The 25,089-nt window shown below is 39.3% G+C and overlaps 1 protein-coding gene across 5 annotated transcripts in view; it reads left to right on the top strand.

The window, feature by feature from the left end:
• MYO16 (myosin XVI) overlaps positions 1-25,089 on the top strand; it is a 385,412-nt gene that overhangs the window by 67,950 nt on the left and 292,373 nt on the right. The window contains exon 1 of one of the 5 annotated variants that reach the window (XM_083834846.1): positions 5,955-6,990. The exons of 3 other annotated variants lie outside the window; for them this stretch is intronic. In XM_083834846.1, coding sequence (XP_083690972.1) covers positions 6,963-6,990 — 28 coding nt within the window. In that variant the 5' untranslated portion in view covers positions 5,955-6,962. Of the gene's footprint in view, positions 1-5,954; positions 6,991-25,089 lie in introns of those variants that run through there. One more of the 5 variants, XM_083834842.1, reaches the window with a different exon arrangement.

Genomic DNA, 25,089 nt, shown 5'->3' on the forward strand with positions numbered 1-25,089 from the left:
TTAAAAAATATTTAATATTTAACAGCATTCTTCCATTTTATTTCCTGTTCTTCCTTCCCTTTGTGACTTCTGTGCTCACATTCCAATTACTTTATCTGTCTGTTTCAGAAATACCAGCAAAAAACTAATAATCACCTGTTTAGTAACAATGCTGTGTGCTCACTGGCTATTTTATTAATTATATTCTTAGTTCATAAGAATGATACAAGGAGTCACTTAGGATTTTTATTTTTATTGTCTTCATTTAATTTTGCTTCAACATAATTTCTTCTTTCTTTTATTGTGAAAATATCTGTAAAATATTGCAGGTAATCTTCTTCCCTTTTTCTCACTCAATGTAAGACTTAGTAATAAACCTCAGAATCCTGAATTGAGAGCTAGAAATCTTTGTTTGTTTTGCTTTCTGAAAATCAAACCTACCAAATCCAGGTAGGATATCATCATTGGGTGAAATTAAATTCTGTTAAGTCACCAACCCTTTTCATATCTTCAACAGCAGTCCATGTATTTTTTTTTTTTTTAACACTTAATATTAGAGTTATCTCTGGGATTACCAATTGCCACGCCATCCTCTGCGCTGTCCTGTAGTCCCAGAGGAGTCTGATTCTTCCACTTTCTTCTTCAGCTAAGGTATTTTTTTTCTAAATTATGAATGCATTTTATCTTAAGTGCGTCTTCTGCAATTCTTCCAGGTTTTCTTTGCTTATTGTTAAAGATTTACAGTGTTGAAGTAACATTTGCCCCAGTAAAGCTACACACATTCTTCTGTTCCAGGCTTTTTATCCATCTTGTAGTGTGGTCTTTAGTCTCATAGTTTTAAAACTATCATACTAATTAGAAAAGAAATATTAGGCATACAGTGCAATGGGTCATAGCACTTGCTAATTATCAGGAGGATAATAATACTTTATATGTTGAACTGAATTTTTATCTTTGTCTATTTCTTTCCTGAATATTATAAACTGGAAAAAAAAATCTATCTGATCATATAATAACTCTTTACGTGGAAATTCATGGTGATTTTTTTCATTTTTCACTTGTGTCTGGTGGTAGTGATGGCTGTCATGTTTTTCATTTTTCTGCTTATTATTTTAACACGTCTGGATAGTTTCTTTTCAGATTTGTAAGAGGGTTTTCATGTAAAAAAAATAAATCTGCAGCTCCTCTCTACCATCCTTGCATCCAATGTAGTAAGAAATGTAGTTTTAAAAAAGTTATACACCGATTGTAACAAAGAAATTGAGTCACTACCAGTGCCACAGATAGGACTAACAGCATATGAGACCATTGAGATTTCTTTGTTGTATTTAGTCTTGTTATTATTCTATTCTGTCACCACATATGATACTTTCTTTATCTTAACCAGTGAAGGAGCTGCTATGGAGGTCTACACAGAGCATAACAATGTTCATTTTGGGCATGGAAGTAAGTAGTTCTCTCAAGTGGCATGCAACTTCTACCGGTAATTCTCCGAAGTTCATTAGTACTGGATAATAATGTCCTGTAAGTCACATTATTAATGTACTGTTTATAACTGTAATGTAGAGTCTATAACATTCAGTCGTAACAGTAAATGGAGAAGACAAAAATTTTTTTTAATTTTTCTTATTCTGTAAGGATTTGATCCAGTGACAGAAGAATGGGAGGAAGATCCCATACGTCCTTTAAAAAAAAAAAGAAGGTACTTCCAATGAAGTGGGAATGGAAGAAAGTGTGCAAAGGTTGGAGGAAGAGAAAAGAACTCATCTAGTTCTCTAGGGGTCAGACACACTCTGAGTGATTGAGTGATTAGATGTGGTTTGTTGATGCTATCTGTGGAACAAACCTCGCATATATCTTACGGGCCAATTCATCTGAAAGCTCATGTGGAAATATTGCTGTGTTCTGTTCTGCTGTGATTCATGTAGAGAAAATTGCTATATAGGGTGCTTCTTGCTAAGTATCTGCATCTGTTGTGGCTCATCCCTAGCTTCCTGAAGAGCATACAACTACCAGATGTTATCTGAAGAGTGGCTTGTTGGCAGCTGGATGGCATGGCCAAGGAGTGATTGCTAAGTAGTATGATTTGTCAAAATATATGAGGAATGTTAATGTTATTCTGCATTGCATGGTTTTTGTCTAGTGAAGCATTGCAGTCTTAAACCCATAAGTAATGCATTGAAATTGTAACATCTGAAGGAATATAGCAAACTTTGTTGCAATGCATGAAAATGTCATAAATGGGGAGCATCTGTCATGTTTTTAAAACCAGCAGTTATGGTGTTTTTCTCATGATTTAAATTGCTTTCAGATAGGTCTGCATTTTTACAGCAAATCTTGCTGTTATATGAGAAGTATAAAACACTAAGGTGTTAAAAATATTAGATGTTTGGTTGCTTGTGACACCAGGAGACACTAAGAATAACAAAATATTTACATGACATGAATACAATACAGCATGTCAGGTCTTGGCAGCAGAACCTTATTTTAAGCAATGTTTTTGTTTGCTGGGTTTAGAAAACATTTCATAGGTACTTTGTCTAAGACAAGTTTTGAGCCTTGGAAATTGAGATATGGAAGCAGTGTACACTCTGAGTTGGCAGCCTGTAAATGCACTTTCATGTTAAGACAAGTAACTATCCTAGTGTTGGCTAACCAGTTTGGAGATTCTATTTTATTTTTTTAATCTGTAATTCCATTGAATGCTGGAATTGCACTTAGCATAAAAGTGTGTTGGCTAACCAGTTTGGAGTTTCTATTTTATTTTTTTAATCTGTAATTCCAATGAATGCTGGAATTGCACTTAGCATAAAAGTGACTATTTCCTTTCTATAGGAAGAGGTGACAAGGAATTTTTCTGAAAGGGCCATATATATCTTTTTTTCTGCCCTTGATTCTCTTTTATCACTATTTTTGGTAAGCTAGACAAAATCAAATATATTAGTATTCGGTGTTTTACTGTCAGGTTTGGTACCAGCTCAGTCTTTGTTCTCCAGTCCAAGTACACTTGGGTGTCTCTGTAGACTTAAGCACTGGATTGAAAATGTGTCTGTGTTCCCTAATATTCAAAGAAGGCACTTTTGCAACACTCTAAAGAGCTTGTACAGTTACATCTGCATTGCTTAAATGGCTGGACTTTAAGTGTCATTTCTGTCCTTTTTTTTACTTTAGGATTCCTTTCGCATTCCTGGACTTCAGTCAGGAGAAAATGTCTAGCACAATTAATGTCCCTCTTCTTGTGAATAAGCAAATTGTACAATTTGCTTTGTATAATCACTGACAACAAAATATTTCCTCCTTTGGAGTCATCCTAGAATCCAAAATCTTTTATTTGTTGCTCGCATACCTGAAATCTGTTTATGACATGGACATCCACTACCATGAGCACTACAGTTACTTCTCTTTCTGTTCTTTCTCTACTTTCCAGCCTAGAAGAAGGCTGCAGTGGAAATTACATGTCTTTCCAACAAGTGGATCAGATTTTGTCCTCTTTCAGTACTCCTGTGCTGGCTTCCTTTTGCCTCTGGTTTAGTTGCCACTTCTCCTCAAGGTCTATCCCATCTATACTAATATTTATCTGATGGCTTCATTTCTTTTCATTCTCCACTTCATTCTCTTTACCCTGCCTAGTGTTTTCATCCCATTTCTTTGGGATCTTTCCTCCTTCCTCATTTTTGCACTGCTTCAATGCCGCCCTTCAACTTGAGTCAGAACTTCTTGGTGACAGCAATATACAATGCCGTTTTCTAAATATTCACATCTTTTGCAAAGTCCACTAATGATAATTACCTATGTAATAAATCTAAATTAAAAAAAAAAAAAGTCAAAAACCCAAGCACGTGATATTGTAAAACGAAAGGTCTTTTGAGGTTAGCTGTCTGTGAATGCCACATCCTGGGAGTGAGACACACTTGGCACCTGTCTTTCATTCACCTGCAGGCTGTCAATCACACTTGAGCAACTGACCTCATATTTTTGGCACATGGGCTCACAGAGAGGAGAGGAGAGACCACAGGCCCTGCTGCAGGTGGGGGTATGTGCTGCTTGATGGACCCAAAGGTCCAGGGGCAAGGCACAGTCCCCAGCCACGGCATAATGCTGTGGCTCTTCTTGTGTCAAGTGGCCCCTTGCACTGCCCTGCTTACGTGGCCCAGTGCGTGGTAAGAGAGAAAAGAAACTGGGGGCATCCCGTTCATAGACAGTATGACTCTGCTCCCAGTTAGTCTGATTTAAATATGAACAGTCTGATGTAAACATGAGTACTGTGTGCAGTTCTGGGCACCACAGTACAAGAAGGACATTAAACTGTTGGAGAGTGTCCAGAGGAGGGCGACGAAGATGGTGAAGGGCCTGGAGGGGAAGACGTATGGGGAGCGGTTGAGGCCACTTGGCCTGTTCAACTAGGAAAAGAGGAGGCTGAGGGGAGGCCTCATCGCAGTCTACAGCTTCCTCGCGGGGGGAGTGGAGGGGCAGGCACTGATCTATTCTTTTTAGTCACCAGCGATAGGACCTGCGGGAATGGTGTCAAGCTGCAACAGGGGAGATTCAGGCTAGACATCAGGAAGAGGCTCTTCACTGAGAGGGTTGTTACACACTGGAACAAGCTCCCCAGGGACGTAGTCATGGCACCAAGCCTGTCAGAGTTTAAGAAGCGTTTGGACCGTGCTCTTAGTCACATGGTCTGAACTTTTGGGTAGACCTGTGTGGTGCCAGGAGTTGGACTCGATGATTCTTATGGGTCCCTTCCAACTCAGGATATTAATTCTGCGATTAAACGTGAAGTTAACTTTTTGAGGTGCTCAGGAGCCTGCCCTGTACCTTGGTCCTCTCTATATGGAAGGCAAATCCTAATACCTTTTTTTTTTCTCCCACATTAGGTTCACGCCAAAGTCCAAATGTTTCTTTTTCCTCTTCATGCTGTCTTGAGAAAAGCACCTTTTGCCTGTTGCTCCCATTCACCAGTGCTTGCCCAGAGCCCTCCTGCTCTCAGCAGGCTGTTGTGGGTAGGTGGCAGCGCAGTGCCCTTAGGCACGGCACAGCCCAAAAGTGGTGCTCAAAGGGCTTTTTGTCATGTTACTTGACACTTGCTCATGGACTATGACTTACATTGCCTCTTAAAGCACTATGTATGCATTTTTTATAAGCCATATGGCCCAAGGTGGCCTAGTGTTAGATATGTGTGAAAGGAAGTCTGGAAAAATTTACTTTTTAATTACTTTACAATAAAAAGTTTCCATGGTAATGTAATTACTGTATTATGCTTTATATAATCTATCCCTCTTTCCTGAGGTTGTTTTTCTGCATTGTTTTCCTTTTCTTTTGAAAAAATATGTTTTCAGTAAAAAGCAGCAGCAACAACAACAACAAAAACACCTAAATAATTATTCTGGCAAAACTGTTGTTGTGCGTATTATACCTAAAAGTAGGTTTGAAATATGTGGCTGTTAGGAGCTGAGAGATTTCACCTGAGGGTTTTGCTAATGGATCATGGGAAGCCTGTGAATATACATCTTTCTGCTCTTGTGGGAACTTTGCAGAATAGTTAATAGAATCTGAATTAGTAATCCTTACTAATGAGACAGACCCTTTTCCCTTTGTAGTCCCTTTAATGCTCCATAGCTGTTAAAAATGTTATGTATACAAAACAGTAAGTGAGAACCTTTCAGATGAATAAAAGATTTAAATATGGCTGGGCTATCAGTTTCCCTTTACAAGAGCTCTCACTCAGTGAAATGATGACTGTGGTAAGCATGACAAATGGTAAGCAAAGGTAAATCCCCCTCTGAGCACCATTTTCTTAAATTATTATTTGATTTATTTAAATGTCTTGCTCTAGTTCTTCCTGAAGAAGTAGTAACCAAATACTTAGGTGGCTGTTCTTGGGAAAGTAATGCAGGGATTGTGCTCAGCGGATGATGCGGTTTGGGTGTTTAAAATACAATGCAGGTTTGCCTTTTGTGTGCCCTTAATCTGAAGGCGGGTAATGCGTCAGGATACACTGACTTCTTGTTCCGGGGTCTGCTAAATAATTGTATGGACTTGTTCTCAGTGGAGCCTATTTCATATTTAAATGTGATGCATCTTCTTAGGCGTTTTTTCTTAGAATCGGTGATTACAATATCATTAGATAACGCACATATTCATGATATAAACCATGCAGAGCCTGCAGTTTCCTTCTTCTGACAGAAATACTCCATCTGTGAAAAAGATGCAGTGTAATACAAAGAAATGCCAAAACAAGAGCATATCGAGGAATGTACACCCAAGCATGTTTCTCAGCTCAATTTAAACTAACCCATGCATAAACCAGGAGAGTCTGAAGATGGCTGTGAGCTCTGTCCTGATTTTTACCTTACAGCAAACTGACATAATGATCTGTGATGCTAAAAGGGGGTTATTTTTGGGAACCTATATCAATTTCCTATTCACACAGCAACTGGTGGCAACTAAAAATAATCATGTTTTAGTACCAGCTAAGAATCTGGTCGCATTTGGCACACAAACACCACGCACGGGTAGAATTTAAGGTCCCTTGTTCTGCGATTTCATTCGAGCCCACTCATCAAGCTTAGTTTGCTGCCATTTGAAAGCTATTGAAAAGCCATTAACTGGCAGGACTGCGAGAGCCGCAGTGCAGCAGCACACCTCAGTGCTGGAAGAATGTGGCTGCAAGTGCACACCAATTAAATCTTTCTATTCCTGGGGATGTGGGATTAGGAGCAGTGTCACTCAATCGTGCTACAATAGCACGTGCAGTAGTCGTGGCTCAAGACACACAGAGGTTGATCGTAACTCCAGCAGCCGGGTGAGGATGACTTGGAAGCCTCTGCAAGATCCTGGAACAGAACCTGCGTTAAATAATGTATTCTGAGGTACACCGGATACCTGAGGAAGGGCTCTAAATAATGCATTTCCTGGGCATGACAGTTGTAGCAGAAGAGAATGCTGAAACCTGTAGCAAGACTACAGCCTGAGATGAAAGAATGTCTCATTACCATTTTATCAAATGCTGTAAGTAACAAAATGGTTATTTTGACTATAAAGCTGTCTTTTTATTTGCGAGGTGTGTCTTTTCAATGCGTATGCAAAAAGTCGGAGGCAGATGCCGCATGATGTCAACGTGGTAGTCGGGAAGGGGAGTTGTTACTTTGCATGTGAATACGCAGGCAGAGCAGGGTTTCTTTTTCTCCTCTGTTCAGAGGCAACTTCATTGTGTGTATGATAAAGCTCTCATTCTGAAGTTCATACTGATTAGCTCTTTAAACTTTTTTTTTTATTCTAATTAATCACTGAAGAAAATAATTTCCCAAAAGAAGAAACGTGTCATATATAGCATAATGGTAAAGATGCCTATAAGGACAACCTTGGACACTGCTCTTACACTTTGCAAGGGTACTATAAATGAGAATAGCTCATAATTAAGAGCACATCTCATTATCTATGTAGATCAAACCTTTGTGTCCTCTCTTTATCAGAATATTTAGCTATTTGGTGGGACAAACTTAAAAAATGAAATGAACTTTTAACCTTGAATCATGCAAGCTACCTCCTTACAACGTGAAATTAGGATCTGTGCTAAATTCATTGATTCAATGCAGAGCAAATTCCTAGCAGCATTTTTTTTTATCTGCCTGTCAAGATTGCGCTTGTCTTCCTAGCTTGGGTGTTTTTCTAGCTTTTGCATTTTGCTTTTTAAAGCATCCACTGTTTGAATGGAAATTGCTGTCTTTACGTCATAGTAATGAATTATTATTTAGATATTTGTTTTTGGCAGCCAGGAGGAGTTTGTTAGCCATGGGCATTTTTTTTACTACAGGACTTGGAAAACTTCAGATTTCTAGTGGTTATGTCACTTTTTTTACATGACAAATGGCAGATTGCTGTAAGAGGTTTTCTTCCCAGACTGTGGTCTTTGATATAATGTAAGTGTACCAAGGCCATTTCTGGAACTATTTTTAAAATACTGCATTAAGAAACCAATAATGTGGTTCTTTGATGTTTTATTATGAAATTAAGGTTCCATGGAATTATTCGTGGAATTCAAAGGGAAATGAATTACGAGGGTTTCCTCCTGTCTGGATTCAGTGGGACTTGTGCATGGAACTGCTTTCCAAGTACTGATGGGAGCTCCTAGCCTAAATTCCCTGTATATGCTGAAAAGCACAGATTGGTTTTACTGGGTAGTTCTAAAGGTGTATTCTAAGAATAAGTCTTGGAGCCTGTCACGAGACTTGAGAAATGCAGATGGGGAATTCGCAGCATAATATCTTGAAGCTGTCAGAATAGTCCTGTTCTGTCTTTATTCGCTTTGAAATTACTTTCTTAAAGTGAAAGTGTATGTGGGCATGTGTGTGTTCAATGACATACTGTATATATGACTATGATGATACCATAGGTTCCTTACTTGACAAGAGAGAAGGATTACTGTGAGGTTCTCATTAAAAGGAATTGACTGACAACTACTTGGGATGTTCACTGCATTGGTTAGAAGGCAGGGATGAAGGACTAAAACACATCAGAGGGAAAGGTGAATGTACGTTACAGTTTTGACAATATTATTTCCTCTTTTCCAAATTCGGAATTTTGTAATAAGAGGTTTTTTACTAAATCAATGTCTTTTACCCCCATAACATTTCTTCCAAATAGTGTGCTTTAGAAGGCAATGGGTGCTGGGTGAACCTTCCGAGAAGGCATTTTTCTGCCTGTGCTTCCCCATATAGAATTAGTGAATTTGCTTCCACCTCCACCTGTAATTAGTGAAGGAGAAACCCTCCTCAGTGTTCCTCCTCTGAGCCTTACCATTTGACTTAACATGCCAATAGTGTTACTCATGTCTGTGTTTGGCAGAAAGCTGGGATTGAATATGGGCCAGGGCTGAGTGCCAGTGGCAGCACCAGTGATGCTCTGAGATCTGCTGAGAGCAGCTGAACCTCGCAAGGGATAGCACACGAGTCTTCACACCACGCTTTGTGTTTAATCCATTTAATCGATGATTTCTGTATCAGAAGGAAAAGACATTGAACCAGAGGAAACATATTTGCAGAGAGTACTGTCTCTGGGTCTACTTTAGGGAGAGGGAAGTATCTAAAAGGTGTAAACTAATGTCACTTTAAAGCTAGTATTTTATGGACTGTAGTGCTATCTCCCTGGATGTTGCATGTGTCTGCACTTTGTGCTTTAATCTCTGCAGACTGGAATGTGGAGATCTGAGCTGAGAAGGTCTATACCTATTCTTCTTCTAGTGCTTTAGTACAATTTCACTAATACTCCCTCATTTTTTTCAATGCGCTGCTCCCACTAGGACACTGTGAAAATGAGCTGTACTGTCATCATCTTGTCACAGGACCTTTCAGGCTGGAAGTAACCAGGTCTCTAGTCCACCCTCCTGCTCCTCTAAGCAAGGCAGCTGTGTAGTCACACCAGGCTGTCTGGGGCAATGCCCAGCATGGTCTTTCATCCCAGTAAAACCCCGGAAAAAGACCTGCTGCTGCCCTCGTATCATCTTCGGCTGGCACCTGCAGCATTTGAAACACAGGCAGTGTATATGTCTGCCTGTTTGAGCAGCTCACATTGCTGCTACTGGTGCCCATCTTCTTTTGTGGCCAAGCATTTTTGCCTCTGAGAGCTGTCCCTGCCTGTGTGAGTAGCTTCTCCTTGGCAATCAGTGGGTGCAAGCTATTTAGCAGAGAGCACAGTGGTTTGTAGAATGCTGCCACGTGTTATCTGCCAGCTACTGGGTACCATTTTATCTCAGTGATTTGTGTGACAGACTGTACAAATGAATGTAATTTTTGCAAATTAGGCAGCATCTTGCTGCTAGCTTCTCTCCCCTGTATATCTAGTTATGACATAACTATCATCATTTATGTATTATGGCTCTGGTTTTCCACCTGTACTCTGGACTTCCTCTAAGGGACCTCCAAAGGTAGCAAGACGAGCAGTACTTTTTTTCAGGAAGCTTAAATTCATTACCCAGGAGTCTGATTTCCACTCTAAATGTTGTAGAGATGCATGAATCTAAAAACAGAATGAAGATTTTGGTAAGGAGTGATACTCAGAGCAGCTGAAAATCTGAGCCAAGTGAATTTATCCAAATACTAGGAACATCAAATCTGAGCATCAGAATCTATGTTCTCTGGTTTGGGAGTGTCTCTTTTTCTGATTTCTTTAATCTCCTTTGTAGGAATTATGAAACATTGAAATTTGTTTTGTTAGAGACCAATACCTACAGAGATCTGGAATGGAAATATTAACTAGATGCTTATTGGTGAATTTAATTCAGGACTTGAAACAAGACAAAAAGCAATTATTACAAATTTCTCTAACACCTAGCCCTTGTTAGTTCCACCATCTGAACATATGGCAAGGATTGTCTGTGGAGAAAATTATTTAGAGTAGAAGATGCTCTGAAAGAGTTGGCCTTTAAATGTTGCTATATCCTCGTAAGATATCTTTCAACCTACACTGATTTATTCCTTCTTTTCACTGCCTCCTAATCATAATATTTAAAAAATCTATATACTCCAGTGATCTTTTATTACATTAAAAAAAAAAAAAAATTGTCTTGACTTCAGTCTGCAGTGCCAGAGACCTTAATCATATACTTTGTCTTGAAAGGCCAAAGCTAGCAGTAATGATCTTATAGGTGTCATCTTGAGTATTTCTCACACTAATTCACAGAATTTTTAGTAATAAAGTTATCATATTTATGAATAAAAGAAGAGTAAATTCTTTGGATTATTCATATGTTTTCCATTTTATTTAATTTCACCGCACTTTTTCATTTCAATAAATTTTCTGTTTCAATAAAATTAATAACCACTAGGACACTCAGCACAGCTGGATGAGCATTTCACCCATGGTGTTGTCCTCTTCCTTTTCACCAGGGTTATAGGATGGACTGCATTAGCATGTTCCAGGATATTTTCAAAGAGAGAGTCATATTGTCCCAAGCTCTCATTTAGCACTTTGAATTCAGTCTGGGTGCTGTTGCCAAGTAATTCAGCCCTTCTTGAGTCACCCAGAGTCGTCTTTGGTTCCAGACTTGTGCCACAGCAGTAGATCTACCTGAAGTGTATGCAGCTTGGAAAGGGGTGGGGGGAGATGTGATGTGATACATTAGTTTTAGTTTACAGAGGATGGGGACTTGAAATTGATTCCCCTGAGGAGGAAGAGGCAATAATACAGTGGGTGAAACGTGTGATATGTTCATGTCAGCTTTATTACAGTGAGGCAGTCTGTGAAGATTTCATGTGTTCAGTGGAGTGAATTGCTGTATCTTAGACTGAATAAGAAAAGAAGAGGAGCCTGAAAAGCAGAACTGGAGTCCCCAAGTTGGTCTATGATAAGTGGCCAATGATAAGGGAGCCCTTTGCTCCTATGGCAGCATGTGTGTAGGATGCGTGATTACCCCAAGTGAAGGAGACACATAGCTCTGTCATACTGGACCATTAGTGAGGTGAGAAAACTAATAAAGTCTTCAATGTGTTTTCTTCTTGTAAATTAGATTTCTTCTGTTGCAGGGTTGAGTGGAATGTGGTGTTCATTTATGTAGTGCATTTTATGATGTCCCTGAGAATTCTCACATCCTCTTAGTTACATAGAGAATCTACCTCTGATGAAGAGCTCAAGGCACAAAAAAGTAAAATTTATGGCAGTAAGCTGTAGAGCTACAAGTACGAACAGGGTGTCTGTACTGGTCCCTATTCAACAGCCATCTCTTTAGTTGAGGTTGGTGTTTCACGGTGGTGTCAGCAAACTCTCATGTCAAATGTTCCTTTTCTTTGTGTATGCTTCTGACCCAGTAACCTTTGGCATGAGGCTACGGTTATTACTGGAATGAGATACCTAGGACAGCCGCTTAGAAAGAGCGGGAGGTCCTCTTCCCTGGGAGCTCAGAAAGAGGGGAGGATCAGTTGTGAGTGGCCACTGCTTGAGAGTATTTAGATCCTGTGAAGGTGCATTAAGCAATTCTGAAGGATTAAAGGGATTTTACTGAAAGACATTTGTGTCATAAACTTACAATTTAAAATACACAAAGATAACGCTAACGCAGTACTCGTTATTTCTTCCTCAATTTTGACAGACTGAGTCTAGTGTTCCAGTGATATACAAAGTAGATTTAGAAAAAAAACTATGATAATTGAGATGTCATGAAGGATATCTGAAGAATTAGGTAAAACAGTGGTTTTTAATTCTACAATCAAGCAACGTGTTTTTTGTCTTACAAATCTTGATGCAAGTAGAAGCACAACTAAACCATTTTTACTTCTGTTAACCTCTCTGGCTCTCTTATACCAATCACAGGATAGGTGCAAGTCAACAGGGAAAAAAAGAAAATGAACAATTTATGAACATAGTACTTCTGTACCAGCTCTTGATACTAGATTTACTGATTTATTTATACTCTCCTGTTCCTGGTTTCATGTGACAATGACAGAAAGTCAAGGTTGTTTTTTTTTTCCTTTTTTTAAAATTTGAGCTAATTTGCTATCTAGATATGAAAAACTTAGGAATCATGACAGTGGATGCCAGGAAAGAAGTAAAAAGAACCTTTAATATCTGTATATAAACATGGGAAGTGATATTTAGAAAAATGTACTTTGGCCCTGTAGTAGCCCAGTTATCTTTGCACTTTTGTAATACTGGTAATTTAAGATTTTGCCAAGTATGCCTTCAAGTGAATAAAACATTCCTAACTGTAACAACTCATTTGGAGTTTCTAAATAGAAGATTGAATAGAAAATTCTTTTTGGAAAAATACAATTTGAAATAACAGCAAGAGGAGCAATATCAACATGGACAGTTGAAGGCTACAGGATTCTAACTTTGTACTAAACTAAGCATAGGTTGTATTTATAATATTTTCCAAGAAAATTACAGTCATCCCCAAATTTCTATTTGAACATTTTGTTTCACACTGTGAAAAAAAATCTGCCATGAAGGAGAAGCATATCAGCATTTTCTATGGAAAAACTTAACTGTGAACTTGTGAAGAAATTATAAAAGAAATCTCTTATATTTTTGGTACTTGTACTCCTTTTTTTCTTCTAATATAGTGACTCTGCAGACAACGAAGAAATATAATCATCCTGAAAAGAAAATGAAAAAAGATTGTAAAGGTCAAAGTACCATATTTTCTCACCATATTGCACAACATGCATGAAGCCTCAGAATTCTGATATTACATTTTTTCTGAGAAGATTACTGCAAGAATAGAGAACAGCAAAAAAGAACCAAACCTCTCTATTTCCACATGTGAAGTAGTAGTGATGTAGCCACCTTTCATTACAAAGTTGGTGAAAATTTTGAGAATCAGGAACTTATTTTCATTCCTGAAATAAGTTCTTGCTCCAAATAATCACAGTTTTTTTTCTTATTTCAGACAAAATAATAGACTATATCATGGTAAATTTTGCACAGCTGATAAGTTGTAAAGCCTAAGAGAAAACATCTGTAGATAATGAAATAAATACTTGCATCAGAACTGCCACAGTATAAAAATAGTTATTTCAAAGCAAGTAAAATTCTAAATTAAAGTAATTCTAATTTGTACTTAAACAAATGAAAATCAATTAAGTCAATGAAAGCTTGGTTTGGGAACAACAAAGAGTTGTCCTTATGCAAATTTTGTGATATATCGTGAAAGAGTACCACCAACATAAAAAAAAAAAATAATTTGATTGTATCTTGAAATGTGTATTTTTCATTTGTGTGCTTTCAAGCAACTGCCTTCAATGCAAACAACAGCATAATAAGACCTACTAAAAGAAATGTACAAGTTCTGGTGTTTTGACTGCTGGACTCTCCCTCAGATAACAGATGACATTGATCAGTCTTTTGTAATCTGAAGAAACACAATTGCAAATAATACTGCTAGATCTGTTTTCCTTACCATTTTCATTGTTGTACATTGAAAGACAACCGTCTGTGACAAGTTTCCCCATCTGTAAGGTGATGCAGAGAGCTGGCATACAGTGTGTTTTAATCTATGGTCAGCAAGAACCTAGATGATTCTGTGAAGAAAGGAACTGGCAAGTAGTATGAACTGGAAGGCATGGCACATGAGCAGATGGACCCCCGGTCATTTATGAGGAGGCTTTTGCCCAGCTAGAATGGAGGCATTCCTTTCGGGTTTCCATGTGGAAGTGTGCATTACTCACCTATACTTCATATTTGACTTTAATACAGAAAGTATTATTCTTTGGAAGAAGGAAAACCTGGGGTCTGATACCTTGGGCTGGAAATCCTGTTCTGAATGCCTTTCTATGCAGTTTGACTTTTCAGAAGAAATCGAAGTCATATTCAGAGCAGACGATAGATTTGGGCCATTCCACCCCAGGCTGACGGAGCCCTGCTGTGGTAAATTTGAGGCAAACCCTGTTACGAAGCATGACATGAAATATATATGAGACCTTGTAAAGACTTCTACTGAAAATAGAATGGTCTATTAAGGTCATTTTTTGAAAGCTAATCAATGGCTTTCAAATGTGATCCTTTTACTATACAAGGAATCAAAGCTTCTTCCTGTAAAAGTTTTATAAACATTGGCATCTAAGCTGAAGATAAGGAAGGATGGCGGCAGGCATGCAGAATTTTTCCCTTTTTTCCCTCAGTCTTTGTGGAGGGGATAGTAGTTAGATATGTTACTGCAGGAGGCTGTAAGGCAGTATGTGAAATCTATGTATCCCTTACCCAGTACTCAGTTTATTGTGAAACAGGAAAAAAATTTATATTCAGATTGTGGATGAAGTGAATAACTTGTACTTCAGGTGTTTTGCTCTGCACACAATTATTTCATTTAGTGAGTTGCATTACTGATGTTAGTTATAGTAGTGGTATGTGTAAATCATATAGATTGTGAAAAATAAAGCTCAAAGCAATCTAAATGATGTACTTCCTTCTAATCACCAGTGAATATATAGATTTATTGTGTCTCTGAGACACTTTTTCTGTCTTGTGAGAAATAGTGTTGGAGCTGCAACAATAATTGGATTTCTACTTCAGATTCTTCAATAGCTTTGAAGTATTTTTTGTATGTTTGTCTAGTTACTTCCTCAGTGCAAAAACTTGAAGTTTCTTGTAGACTAGGGGTCCATACGTTGACACTGTCTTTTTTTGGTTCTCATATGAGATGCTGTTCAATTTTTTCCTCCTTTTCCTCAGAAGAGAAATAGTCAACAGGGTTTTTCCATTTTAACATAACCTAAAAGTGATATTGCTGTTGTTGCATGTTCACACTCAAGTTTGGTAAGGGGTTGTTCTCTGCACTTCTTTTCTCCTATGTTATATGCCTCCATATGACTATAGTATTAGGTGACCAAGAGTATGGTCACCTAATAGATGGTAGATGTTTAGATGGTAGATGTGGAAGGTGACCCTGACATACTCGGATAAACTATGTTTTCAGGACACCTGCTCTGCCTGTTTTTGTTTTCACTCATCCCTGAAGATCCAGCTGAGCCTAGCATGAATTCTTGGTATTCTAACCATAGCCCAGGCTAACCTTGGACAGGTCCAATAGCTGTCCCCACAGCGCGATGGAGAGATGTCTTTCAGAGGCAAATAGTATGGCTCTACATACCCAAAATTGCCCTGGTGGTTGCTTCCCTACTTTCTTGGAGCCTTGTCTTTACAAAAGCATGCAGGGCCATCCAGAGATGCCAGAGCTGGCTGGGCTGCCCTGAGTGCCCAAAACTGCTGTGCCTTTGTTGGTGCTTTTGCATGTCTGTCCACACAGTAAGTATACCAAACAAGGGATTTTGCAGTTTTACCTGGTAATCTCATCCAGGTGTGCTATTTGTATCTTGGTACTCTGCCTAAATTTACACTATATTAAACTTGTTCTGTTGTTCCAAGATTCCTTCCTTTTTATGATATATAACCTTTCTTTTTCCATTTCACCCTTCAAATTTCTGTTAATTTCTCTCCTTAGTCACTGCTTAGCTAAGCTATGCATATTTAATTCTTTTCATCTTTCCTCATAAATCAGTCCCTCAGGCCCCAGAACCATTTGTGGTGGTTTCTTTTGAACTGCTCCAATTTGACTGTCTAGAGTTGAATGCAATATTCCAGATAAGTTGCCTTTCCGCAGAAAGGAGGAGGGTCTGTTTCCAATCCTTTCGCTATTTGAAAACTGAGATGGCAGTCCCTTGATGTACACTGAGCAGTGACCAAAGGCTTGCATATTAGCTCTGAAGCAGAGTTTTTGTTAGCCCCACTGTAAACTAGTTTTCCATCTGCTTTTACTTTACAGTAATCTCTGTAAATGATTAGATGGCATGTTGAACCACAGTCCACTTGGCACAGGATTTCCTTTCCTGTGTGCTTGCCAGTCCTTACACTTGGGGTCTATCAACCACTGTTTCCTTTTTGGCTTTTGACTATCTGTCATGTATGATACTGAATATCCTCTTTGTCTTGATCCACACATCCCTTCTTAAAAAATAAAAAAATAAAAAAATCTTCTTCAGGCTTTACAAACTTTTGATTTATGTATTTCTTGCCTATGTTTTCTGTAATTCTCATATACTATATGCTTCTTGATCCCTGGCATATTTGTACTTAAATAGGTATAACTGAGGATGTCTGTGAAAAAACTGCCACAGGATTTGAAACAATGTTAATTTTTGTTTCTTTATTCAGATATTTATTTATTGTAAAACTACTGGTTATTTCTGCTGCCATGCCACTTTCTTAGTTCTTTTAGTTAAAAGTGTATCATGAAACCTTTGTAGCAGCTGTAATTTTTGGCTTTCTCTCACTGTGTACCTGTGTGTTAATTCACCCTTCAAAGCTCCAGATTTACAAGTAGCAACAAAAGTGTTAGTGTTTTTCATCACTTACTGTGATCTGAGTGTCCTTGGTCTGCGTAACAAGCCCTTTATATTTACTGTGATGGCAGCAAGAATATTCCAGTGCATCAGTTCCCAGACGCACATCTTCCCCTCCTCTCTATCCCATATCTGAAGGAGTAGACTAGAGATGAATGTATTATTATATTTCCATTTACTGCACTGTAAGGAAGTAACTCATCTTCACAGCTTAGTTACAACTTCAAAAGTTTTATGTTGTATCCAAATAAAGACAGCCAGGTCTCTGCAAAGACTAAAATGAGATATATATACATTTATTTATTTTTCCTAGGGGATTTCCTATCTTTTCCTATCTCTTCCTTTTTTTTTTTTTTTTTTTTTTTTAATTGTCGTTTGGTAAGCCCAGATCTTTTTGCTCTCCTTATGCCTTCTGATCTGGAGCTTCTAGAGTTATTCTTGTTAGTGGTGTGATTTATAGAGATTTAGATTATTAAAATATAACTAAATAACAACAGTGTATTTATGGGTTATCGTAAATGAGGTTACATCAGAGTGGTGGCTAGTCACTAGTGGGGTTACCCGTGGCTCCATTTTAGGGCCAGTTCTATTTTCATAAACGACTTGGATGTAGGACTTGAAGATATACTGAGTAAGTTTGCATATGAAACTAAATTGCGAGGGGGCCTTGACTCCATCAAGGGTAGAGAGGCTTTGCAGAGAGACCTTGACAAATTAGAGGGCTTGGGCAATCATCAATCTTGAAGTTTAACATGAACAAATGCCGATTTCTACACCTGGGAAGAGACAACCCTGGATATACGTACAGACAGGGGGATGAGAAGCTGGAGAGCAGTCCTGCAGAAAGTAATCAGGGGTTTTAGTCAATCTCACATTCGATATGAGTGAGCAGTGCGCCCTGGCAGCCCGAAGGGCCAACCGTACCTTGGGGTGCATCAAGCATAGCATTGCTAGCCAGTCAAGGGAAGTGATTGTCCCACTCTACTCTGCGATGGTGTGGCTGCACCTTGAGTACTATGTGCAGTTTTGGGGCACCACAGTAAAAGAAATAAAGCTGTAGAGAGTGTCTAAAGGAGGGCTATGAAGATAGTGAAGGGTCTAGATGGGAAGATGTATGAGGAGGGGCTGAGGTCCCTTGGTTTGTTCAGCCCAGAGCAGAGCAGGCCGAGGGGAGGCCTCATGGCGGCCTGCAGCTCCCTCACGAGGGGAGCGGAGGGGCAGGCGCTGAGCTCTGCTCTCTGGGGACAGCGACAGGACCCGAGGGAACGGCACGGAGCTGGGACAGGGGAGGGTCAGGCTGGGTGTTAGGGAAAGGTTCTGCACCCAGAGGGTGGTTGGGCACTGGGACAGGCTCCCCAGGGCAGTGGTCACAGCACCGAGCCTGCCGGAGTTCAAGCAGCATTTGGACAATGCTCTCAGACACAGGGTCTGATTTTTGGGTGGATTTGTGTGGAGCCAATGGCGGGACTTGGTAATCCTTGTGGGTCCCTTTCAACTCAGGCGATTCTATCGGTCTATGGTTCTATTTTCTCAAAGGCTTTGCAAGTGACAAGCCTTGTTAAGTGCTTTGTATTCATCTTAAAAATATACATTGTTTGCTTCCGGAAATTCCAGATAATGAGTGACATAAATTCATAGATCCAAAAGTGAACAAAAGATTATAAGGATTAGCTCAGACAGCCAATTTAGTTTTTCTTCTAAGTTGTATATATAGAGAGTTATATATTAAAAAAAAATAATCTCTCAATACAATTATTGAATTGGACGACTATTGCTTTCAGATTACTTTGAGCTCTCTCTTCTTACCCTAACGTGGGGACTTACACTTTTTCTATTAAAATATTAAAGTTAGCTGCTTTGGGAATAATACTATGTATCTTCAGGAATCATATAGACATATTTTTATTTGATTTTTCCAAAGGAAACAAAGTCTATGTGATTATGCTACCTCTGTGTATCTTTTAATTTTTGTTCCCATCGTAACTTCCAAACCTGTTGCCCTGTTTCAAGAAAAGGTCTTCACAAATATGTTAATCATGACATAATTTATCCAAATGAGTGAACAGTGTTTGATACTACACTCTTCCATTACAGTTAGAATTGATGGTGCAGCTTTTCTACTGTGTGAATATCTGGGTTGCTTAATAATCATTAAATCTCTTGTCACAGAAGATACAAAGTAGTCTTGAGTATGTTGTTAGGAAATTAAATCCTACTGCAAGGAAATTTGTTCTTCCTCTGGTGAAATATACTGCCATGCAGAATTGCCCTTTGCACCACTTACATTGCTGTAAGCAGAAATAAAGATAAGGTGGTTAGGCAGCATTTGTAGAAAAACTTCAAAGGATCTGTTCTGCTGTTTGCAGTAGAATCATAGAATCATTAAGGCTGGAAAAGACCTTCAAGATCATCTGGTCCACCCCTACCACCAATGTCACCTGCTAAACCATGTCCCTAAGCACCAAGTCCAACCTGTCCTTGAACACCCCCAGGGATGGCGACTCCATCACCTCCCTGGGCAACCCGTCCCAGTGCCTGACTGCTCTTTCTGAGAAGAAATGTCTCCTCATTTCCAATCTAAACCTCCCAGGTGCAACTTGAGGCCATTCCCTTTAGTCCTATCACTAGTTACCTGTTGAGAAGAGGCCAACCCCCAGCTCCCCACACCTTCCTTTCAGGTAGCTGTAGAGAGCAATGAGGTCTCCCCTGAGTCTCCTCTTCTCCAGACACAACAACCCTAGTTCCCTCAGTTGCTCCTCCCAGGACTTGTGTTCCTGGCCCTTCACCAGCTTTGTAGCCCTTCTCTGGACATTCTCCAGGGCCTCGATGTCCTTCTTGTAGTGAGGGGCTCTGAACTTAACCCAGTTAAGCTGTTAACCAGCCTGATCCTCCGGTTGTCCTGCATACATTGCGTGATTGCATTCAAGATGACCTGTTCCATCACCTTTCCTAGCACCGAGGTCAGGCTGACAGGCTTGTAGTTCCTCAGGTCCTTCTTACGACCCTTCTTATAGATGGGCATCACAGTAGCAAGTCTCCAGTATTCTCGGACTTCCCCAGATGACCGTGACTGCTGATAGATGATAGAAAACGGCTCAGCAATCACATCTGCTAACTCCCTCAGCACCCTTGGGTGGATCCCATCTGGCCCCATGGACTTGTGACAGTCCAGGTGGAGCAGCAGGTCTTTAATTGTTTCTACCTGAACTGTGGGGGTATTCTTCTTCTCCCTGTCCCAGACCTACAGGTTGGGAGGCTGAGTATCCCAAGGATAAGTAGTCTGGCTAGTAAAGACAGATGTAAAGAAGGCATTGAGAACCTCAGCCTTTTCCTTATCCTCAGTAGTCATGTTCTCCCCTGCGTACAGTAAAGAATGGAGATTCTACATGGCCCTCCTCTTGCCATTAATGTATTTATAAAAACATTTTTTGTTATCCTTAACCATAGTGGCTAGGTTGAGCTCATGATGAGCTTTGGCCTTCCTGAATTTTTTCTCTGCATATGCTGGCAGCTTCCTTGTACTCTCCCCGAGTTGCCTTCCCTTCTTCCACAGAACATAAACTCTCTTTTTCTCCTGAACACTCAGCAAAAGTTCCCTGCTCAGCCACGCCGATCTTGTTCCCTGACAGCCCATCTTACAGCACACAGGGACAGCCTGCTCCTGCACCTTTAGGACTTCCTTCCCGAGGAGCGTCCGGCCTTCCTGGACCCTTCTGTCCTTCAGGACTGACTCCCAAGTGACCCTCCCTACCAGTGTCCTGAAGTATTTGAGGCATACTGTTTGTGGGAATCCAGAGTCCTCCTTCATCTCATCCTCCAAGGGAACATACAAGGATGACAGCAGTAGAGGGGATATGGAGACAGCAGCGTTACCAAAACTAATAGTTTGAGTACAACCAGATTGTGCCTATTCATTTTGGTTACATTCCTTCTGTTTCTGGATGTGATCCACCAATGAGGACTGCTGCTCTCAAATATACACATTTCCTCTGAGACCATTCAAACCTGTGAGTTGAAGACAGGCAAAACAAAATAATATTTTTTTTTCCTAGAATCGGGAAGAACCCCTTGTGTGTGTATTGGAAACCTGTGTTTTATTACACTGAAGGCTGATGCATGGGCAGGCAGTTTGGTTATGTTTACTGAATAGGCTGACATGCTGTTAATGACTTTTACCTAGCACATACAATATCCGTATGTTACAGACTGCTACATGAGGTAAATCACAAATGACACTGCAGAGCTCTCTGTTTTATTTAATTCCTTATTATTCAGGTGCTCTTCTGTTACTGCAAAGGCAAAATCCCAAACTGGTTGATTCTCCAATTTAAATATAATAAATTTGTAGAGAATGCTGCTGTAACTTCACTGAATTGCTGATAGATAGATAATAGAGTCTATTAGAAACGCTATAGAGTTGATTAATAGTGTCTGATAAGTAACTTTTCCTTGGTATCAGCTGGATTGATTGCAGTTCCTGCTTACCAGTCTAGTCACATCAAAAGGTTCTTGACGAGCAGCGTACAAGAGTAGGGTTTTACAAGAGGATGGTTGCTTGAATATGATCAGTATTGCTGTTCAGCAGAGAGTAGGGTGTTCAGCAGAAAATGGGAAAGCTTTATATCATTTAAGAAGTCTAACTTTGCAAGTATATCCTAAAGAAGCTCCATAGAGCCAAGAACAGGAGATCCAGATCAGCTCCTTTGTTGCTATGCAGTTTATTCTCAGATTTGGCATTAATTGAATTCTTCAGATTCATTACAAGAGAAGTAGTTTACATTTATACTGCTGTATTAAAATTATAATTATCTGCTTGTGGTTGGGAAGGGAAACCAAAAAAAAAAAAAAAAAGTATAAGCCCACAGCTGCATCGAACACAGCACTGCTGACCTGATGAAAATACTTTAGCTCTTAAGATCGGGCTGAGTGGTTAAGAGCATTGTGTTTCAGTTAGAGCTTAATAAATGTAACAGAGAGGCTGTTCACATGGTAAGTAATTTTCCCTGCACTGAACAAAGGATTTTCAAACCCGAGTATTTTGATACCGACCTTAACATTGCAATTTGAGATGGATTTGAACTAATGTAGCCCCTTCTGTGGATAATAAATATTTCTTTTTGAAACTGGCAGATCCGTAGATGATGCATAATAATGTTTGATTTCTGAAGAGTGCACCTGTAATCGAATGCATTGATCTGTGGTCCAGACGCCACTATATTAGTTAGGCTTTTGCATTTTTATCACTGATTTCACGTGGAATTCAGTTCAGCTGCATAAATAACCATAAATTAATATTTCTAATTATATGTGATTGCCAGATATATTTCAGAGATGTGTGGATGTAGCACTTAGGGACACAGTTTAGTGGTGGACTTGGTAGTGTTAGGTGGTGTTTGGACTTCATGATCTTAAGGATCTTTTCCAACCTAAATGATTCTGTGATTCTACGATTTGCACGCTACCAACAATGCATAGTAAAGTCATCGTGTATAAAAACAAAGTTCATTACTGAAAGGGTCAGTCCTGTAGTTTCTGGTCATATTTCTATTATCAAACCTGAGATGTAAAGTAATGCAGCTTTTTGAAGCAGCTGCACTGATTTACGCTGTATATGTATCCGGTTCTTTAAGCATCAAAGTACTTGCTGCTCGCTGCATTCTTTTGCCACGTCTTTGTTAGTACTGGGAATATGTTTAGCTAGCCGGCTTTAAAAGTGTCATGCGGTAATTCAGTATTTATCAAGATTTCGCTAATTTTTATTTAATAAATGCTTATCTATTTCAACAGTATACTGAAGTGGATGAAATTCTCAAGTATTTAATCTTTTTGAAGATCAGGACAACTTTGGGCATCTAAATGAGAACTTAGGTGTTTAATTGTAGTGATGACAAGAACAGACCAAAACTCTGGAGCTGAAGTGTCAGAGAACCCAGGCAGAACGCAGTGTGTGTTCTTTTTTACCCTTTTTTCTTCAATGAGAACAGTGTGCTTAAAGAACATTGTTTGGGTAGCAGTCTCAAGTAGATACATTCTTAGAATCTCAGGTTGCTATTTTTCCAAGTAATTTGAATCCATCTGCACTGTGTTTCTGTGCTATAAAGACCACAGTCCTTCAAACACTCAGAAGATTAATTATTCCTCCATTAAAATATCATCAAAATCAAGACAAATGTTTGCTTAAATATGGATAAATATGTCCTAGTATTTATTAGCATTCTTATTCATAGTTTAAAGTATTGTGCACCATAATTCTGTATCACCTTATCTGAGATACATGCTGCAGTAAGGAATGTCAGCATTTTGGTTATGAGTGTGCTTTTAATGAAGAGAGAAGGTTTTTAACTTGTCATACTTTACAAAGCACATTATTCCCGGGGTCCATTAGTACTTCTTTCTCGGAATCACCATAACAAATATTTATATCACATGAAAAATGAAAATGCAGTATGCACGAGAAGAGTGGTAAACTGTTCTGTGTGAATGTGTATAGGCAGTTCTGTGCTCAGCTTCACATTCTGGAAATGCCTCTTGACATGCAATCCAGATAGGAACATATTTACCCAATGGCAATGTGAATTAGCATCTAAGGTGCATTTTTAGTCCTGACTGGACCCCTAATTTAGATGCCAGAGCAAGTGACTAAAGTAAAGTGAGATAAAGCCATAAGAACGGGAAATATAAAGGAAAGCTGTGTCATTATGGTTTCTGGAAAAAGGTATTGCAGCTGTTCCTATGTGACATACAGTTACTTGGGCACAAGTCACCTCTAGGGGATAGAGAAAAATGCCTGTAGCAATTGCATTCTTCTTCTCTGTTTATATCCCATCATCCTCCCCAGGCTCTTCATGATACTCATGGGCTGGTGCTTATAATGCCACAAAATGTTCCTTCTCTCACCTTCACAGTGAGAACCGGTAACAATTCAAAGCAAGCAGTTCCTCTTTACTCAGAAATCCCTTGTTCGAACAGGCAGGATCAAGCTTGTAATTTGTGGTGTAATGTAATTGGCACTCTGGCCAATTGTGAGTAAATTGCTACAATTTCATCAACTTTTTTTTTTTTGTAGCAATGATTCTTTTCTTTCTAATGGTTCAAGGTGGAGTCAGTGAAGCAGCTCTACACTAGCAAGCATCCTTTAAACAGTTTTTTTTTCCTTCTATATTTACAGACTTCCTTTGTCCTATGCTAGCTAACAACCATTGTGATAACATAAAGGATCTCTGGTTTTGATACTTCAGTTTTTCATAGAGGCTTTTATGTTGTATGATTGTATGAAAGATGCATACTTTAAAACCAGATATACACCAACAATCATGTTTATTTTAGTTGTTTTGGTCCAGGGCATCTCATTAAATAAATCATATCCTAGGAAGCCTTTTCAGTGTTTTGATGAAGATAGTGCTAATGAGTTATCCAGTGCAATCTGCCATGACAGTCACAGTGACCTTATCAAATCATCAAATCACTGTACACAACTGTAATTTGTCATACACCGAGGCAAGAAGAAACATGTGAGCTAATCTTCAAATGTGGTATTTTATATAATGAGTTATAAACTTGTATGCAAATTGATTCAGAAGGCAGGCTTTCTACATATCTGCAAACCTTTTCTCACATTATCATACTGCCTCCTGACGAGCATTCAGAAAGAGCTCTGGCTGAGATCTTCCTTTCCAAAAATCTTCTACTTGAATGAGTCTGTTATGAGGTTCTTGTATGAGTCCACTCTGCTAGTTTGTATGGTTTTTCTCATACATGGAAGAAAAGAGGATGGACAGACTCACCACACATGTTGCCTTTAGGAGGCTCCAATAGCTTCTCTTTGAGCCTGGCTGTAGCCAAGTTGTCAGTCTATAAACAGTAACAGTTTACATCTGCCTAACAAAGTTGTGGATTTTAGCAGCTTTTTCCTGGAGGTTTTCTTTACAGATGAAGCTGTTGCTGCTATTGGCAATGCTAAATTAGGGCAGAGTGGTTGGTTGGCATACTTTGCGTGGTAGAGCTTAATCCTGAGGATTGGGCCATCAAACTGAGCAGTTCAACAAGTACATATCTTCATGCCTGAGACTGAACAACCCTGTGAATTGGTACTGGCTGGGAAGTGACCGGTTTGAGTTGCAGCCCTGTTGAAGAGGATGCAGAGGTTACAGCGGACACAAAGTTGAATGACTGCCAACCCTGTACTCTGGTTGCAAAGCAGGCAAACCACAATACTGGGGTACATTAGGAAGACTGTGGCTAGCAGGCTGAGGGAAATCATTGTGTCCTTCTTCTTGGG

The sequence above is a fragment of the Anser anser genome (genome assembly GCF_964211835.1).
Source record: "Anser anser genome assembly, chromosome: 1".
Lineage (NCBI taxonomy): Eukaryota > Metazoa > Chordata > Aves > Anseriformes > Anatidae > Anser > Anser anser.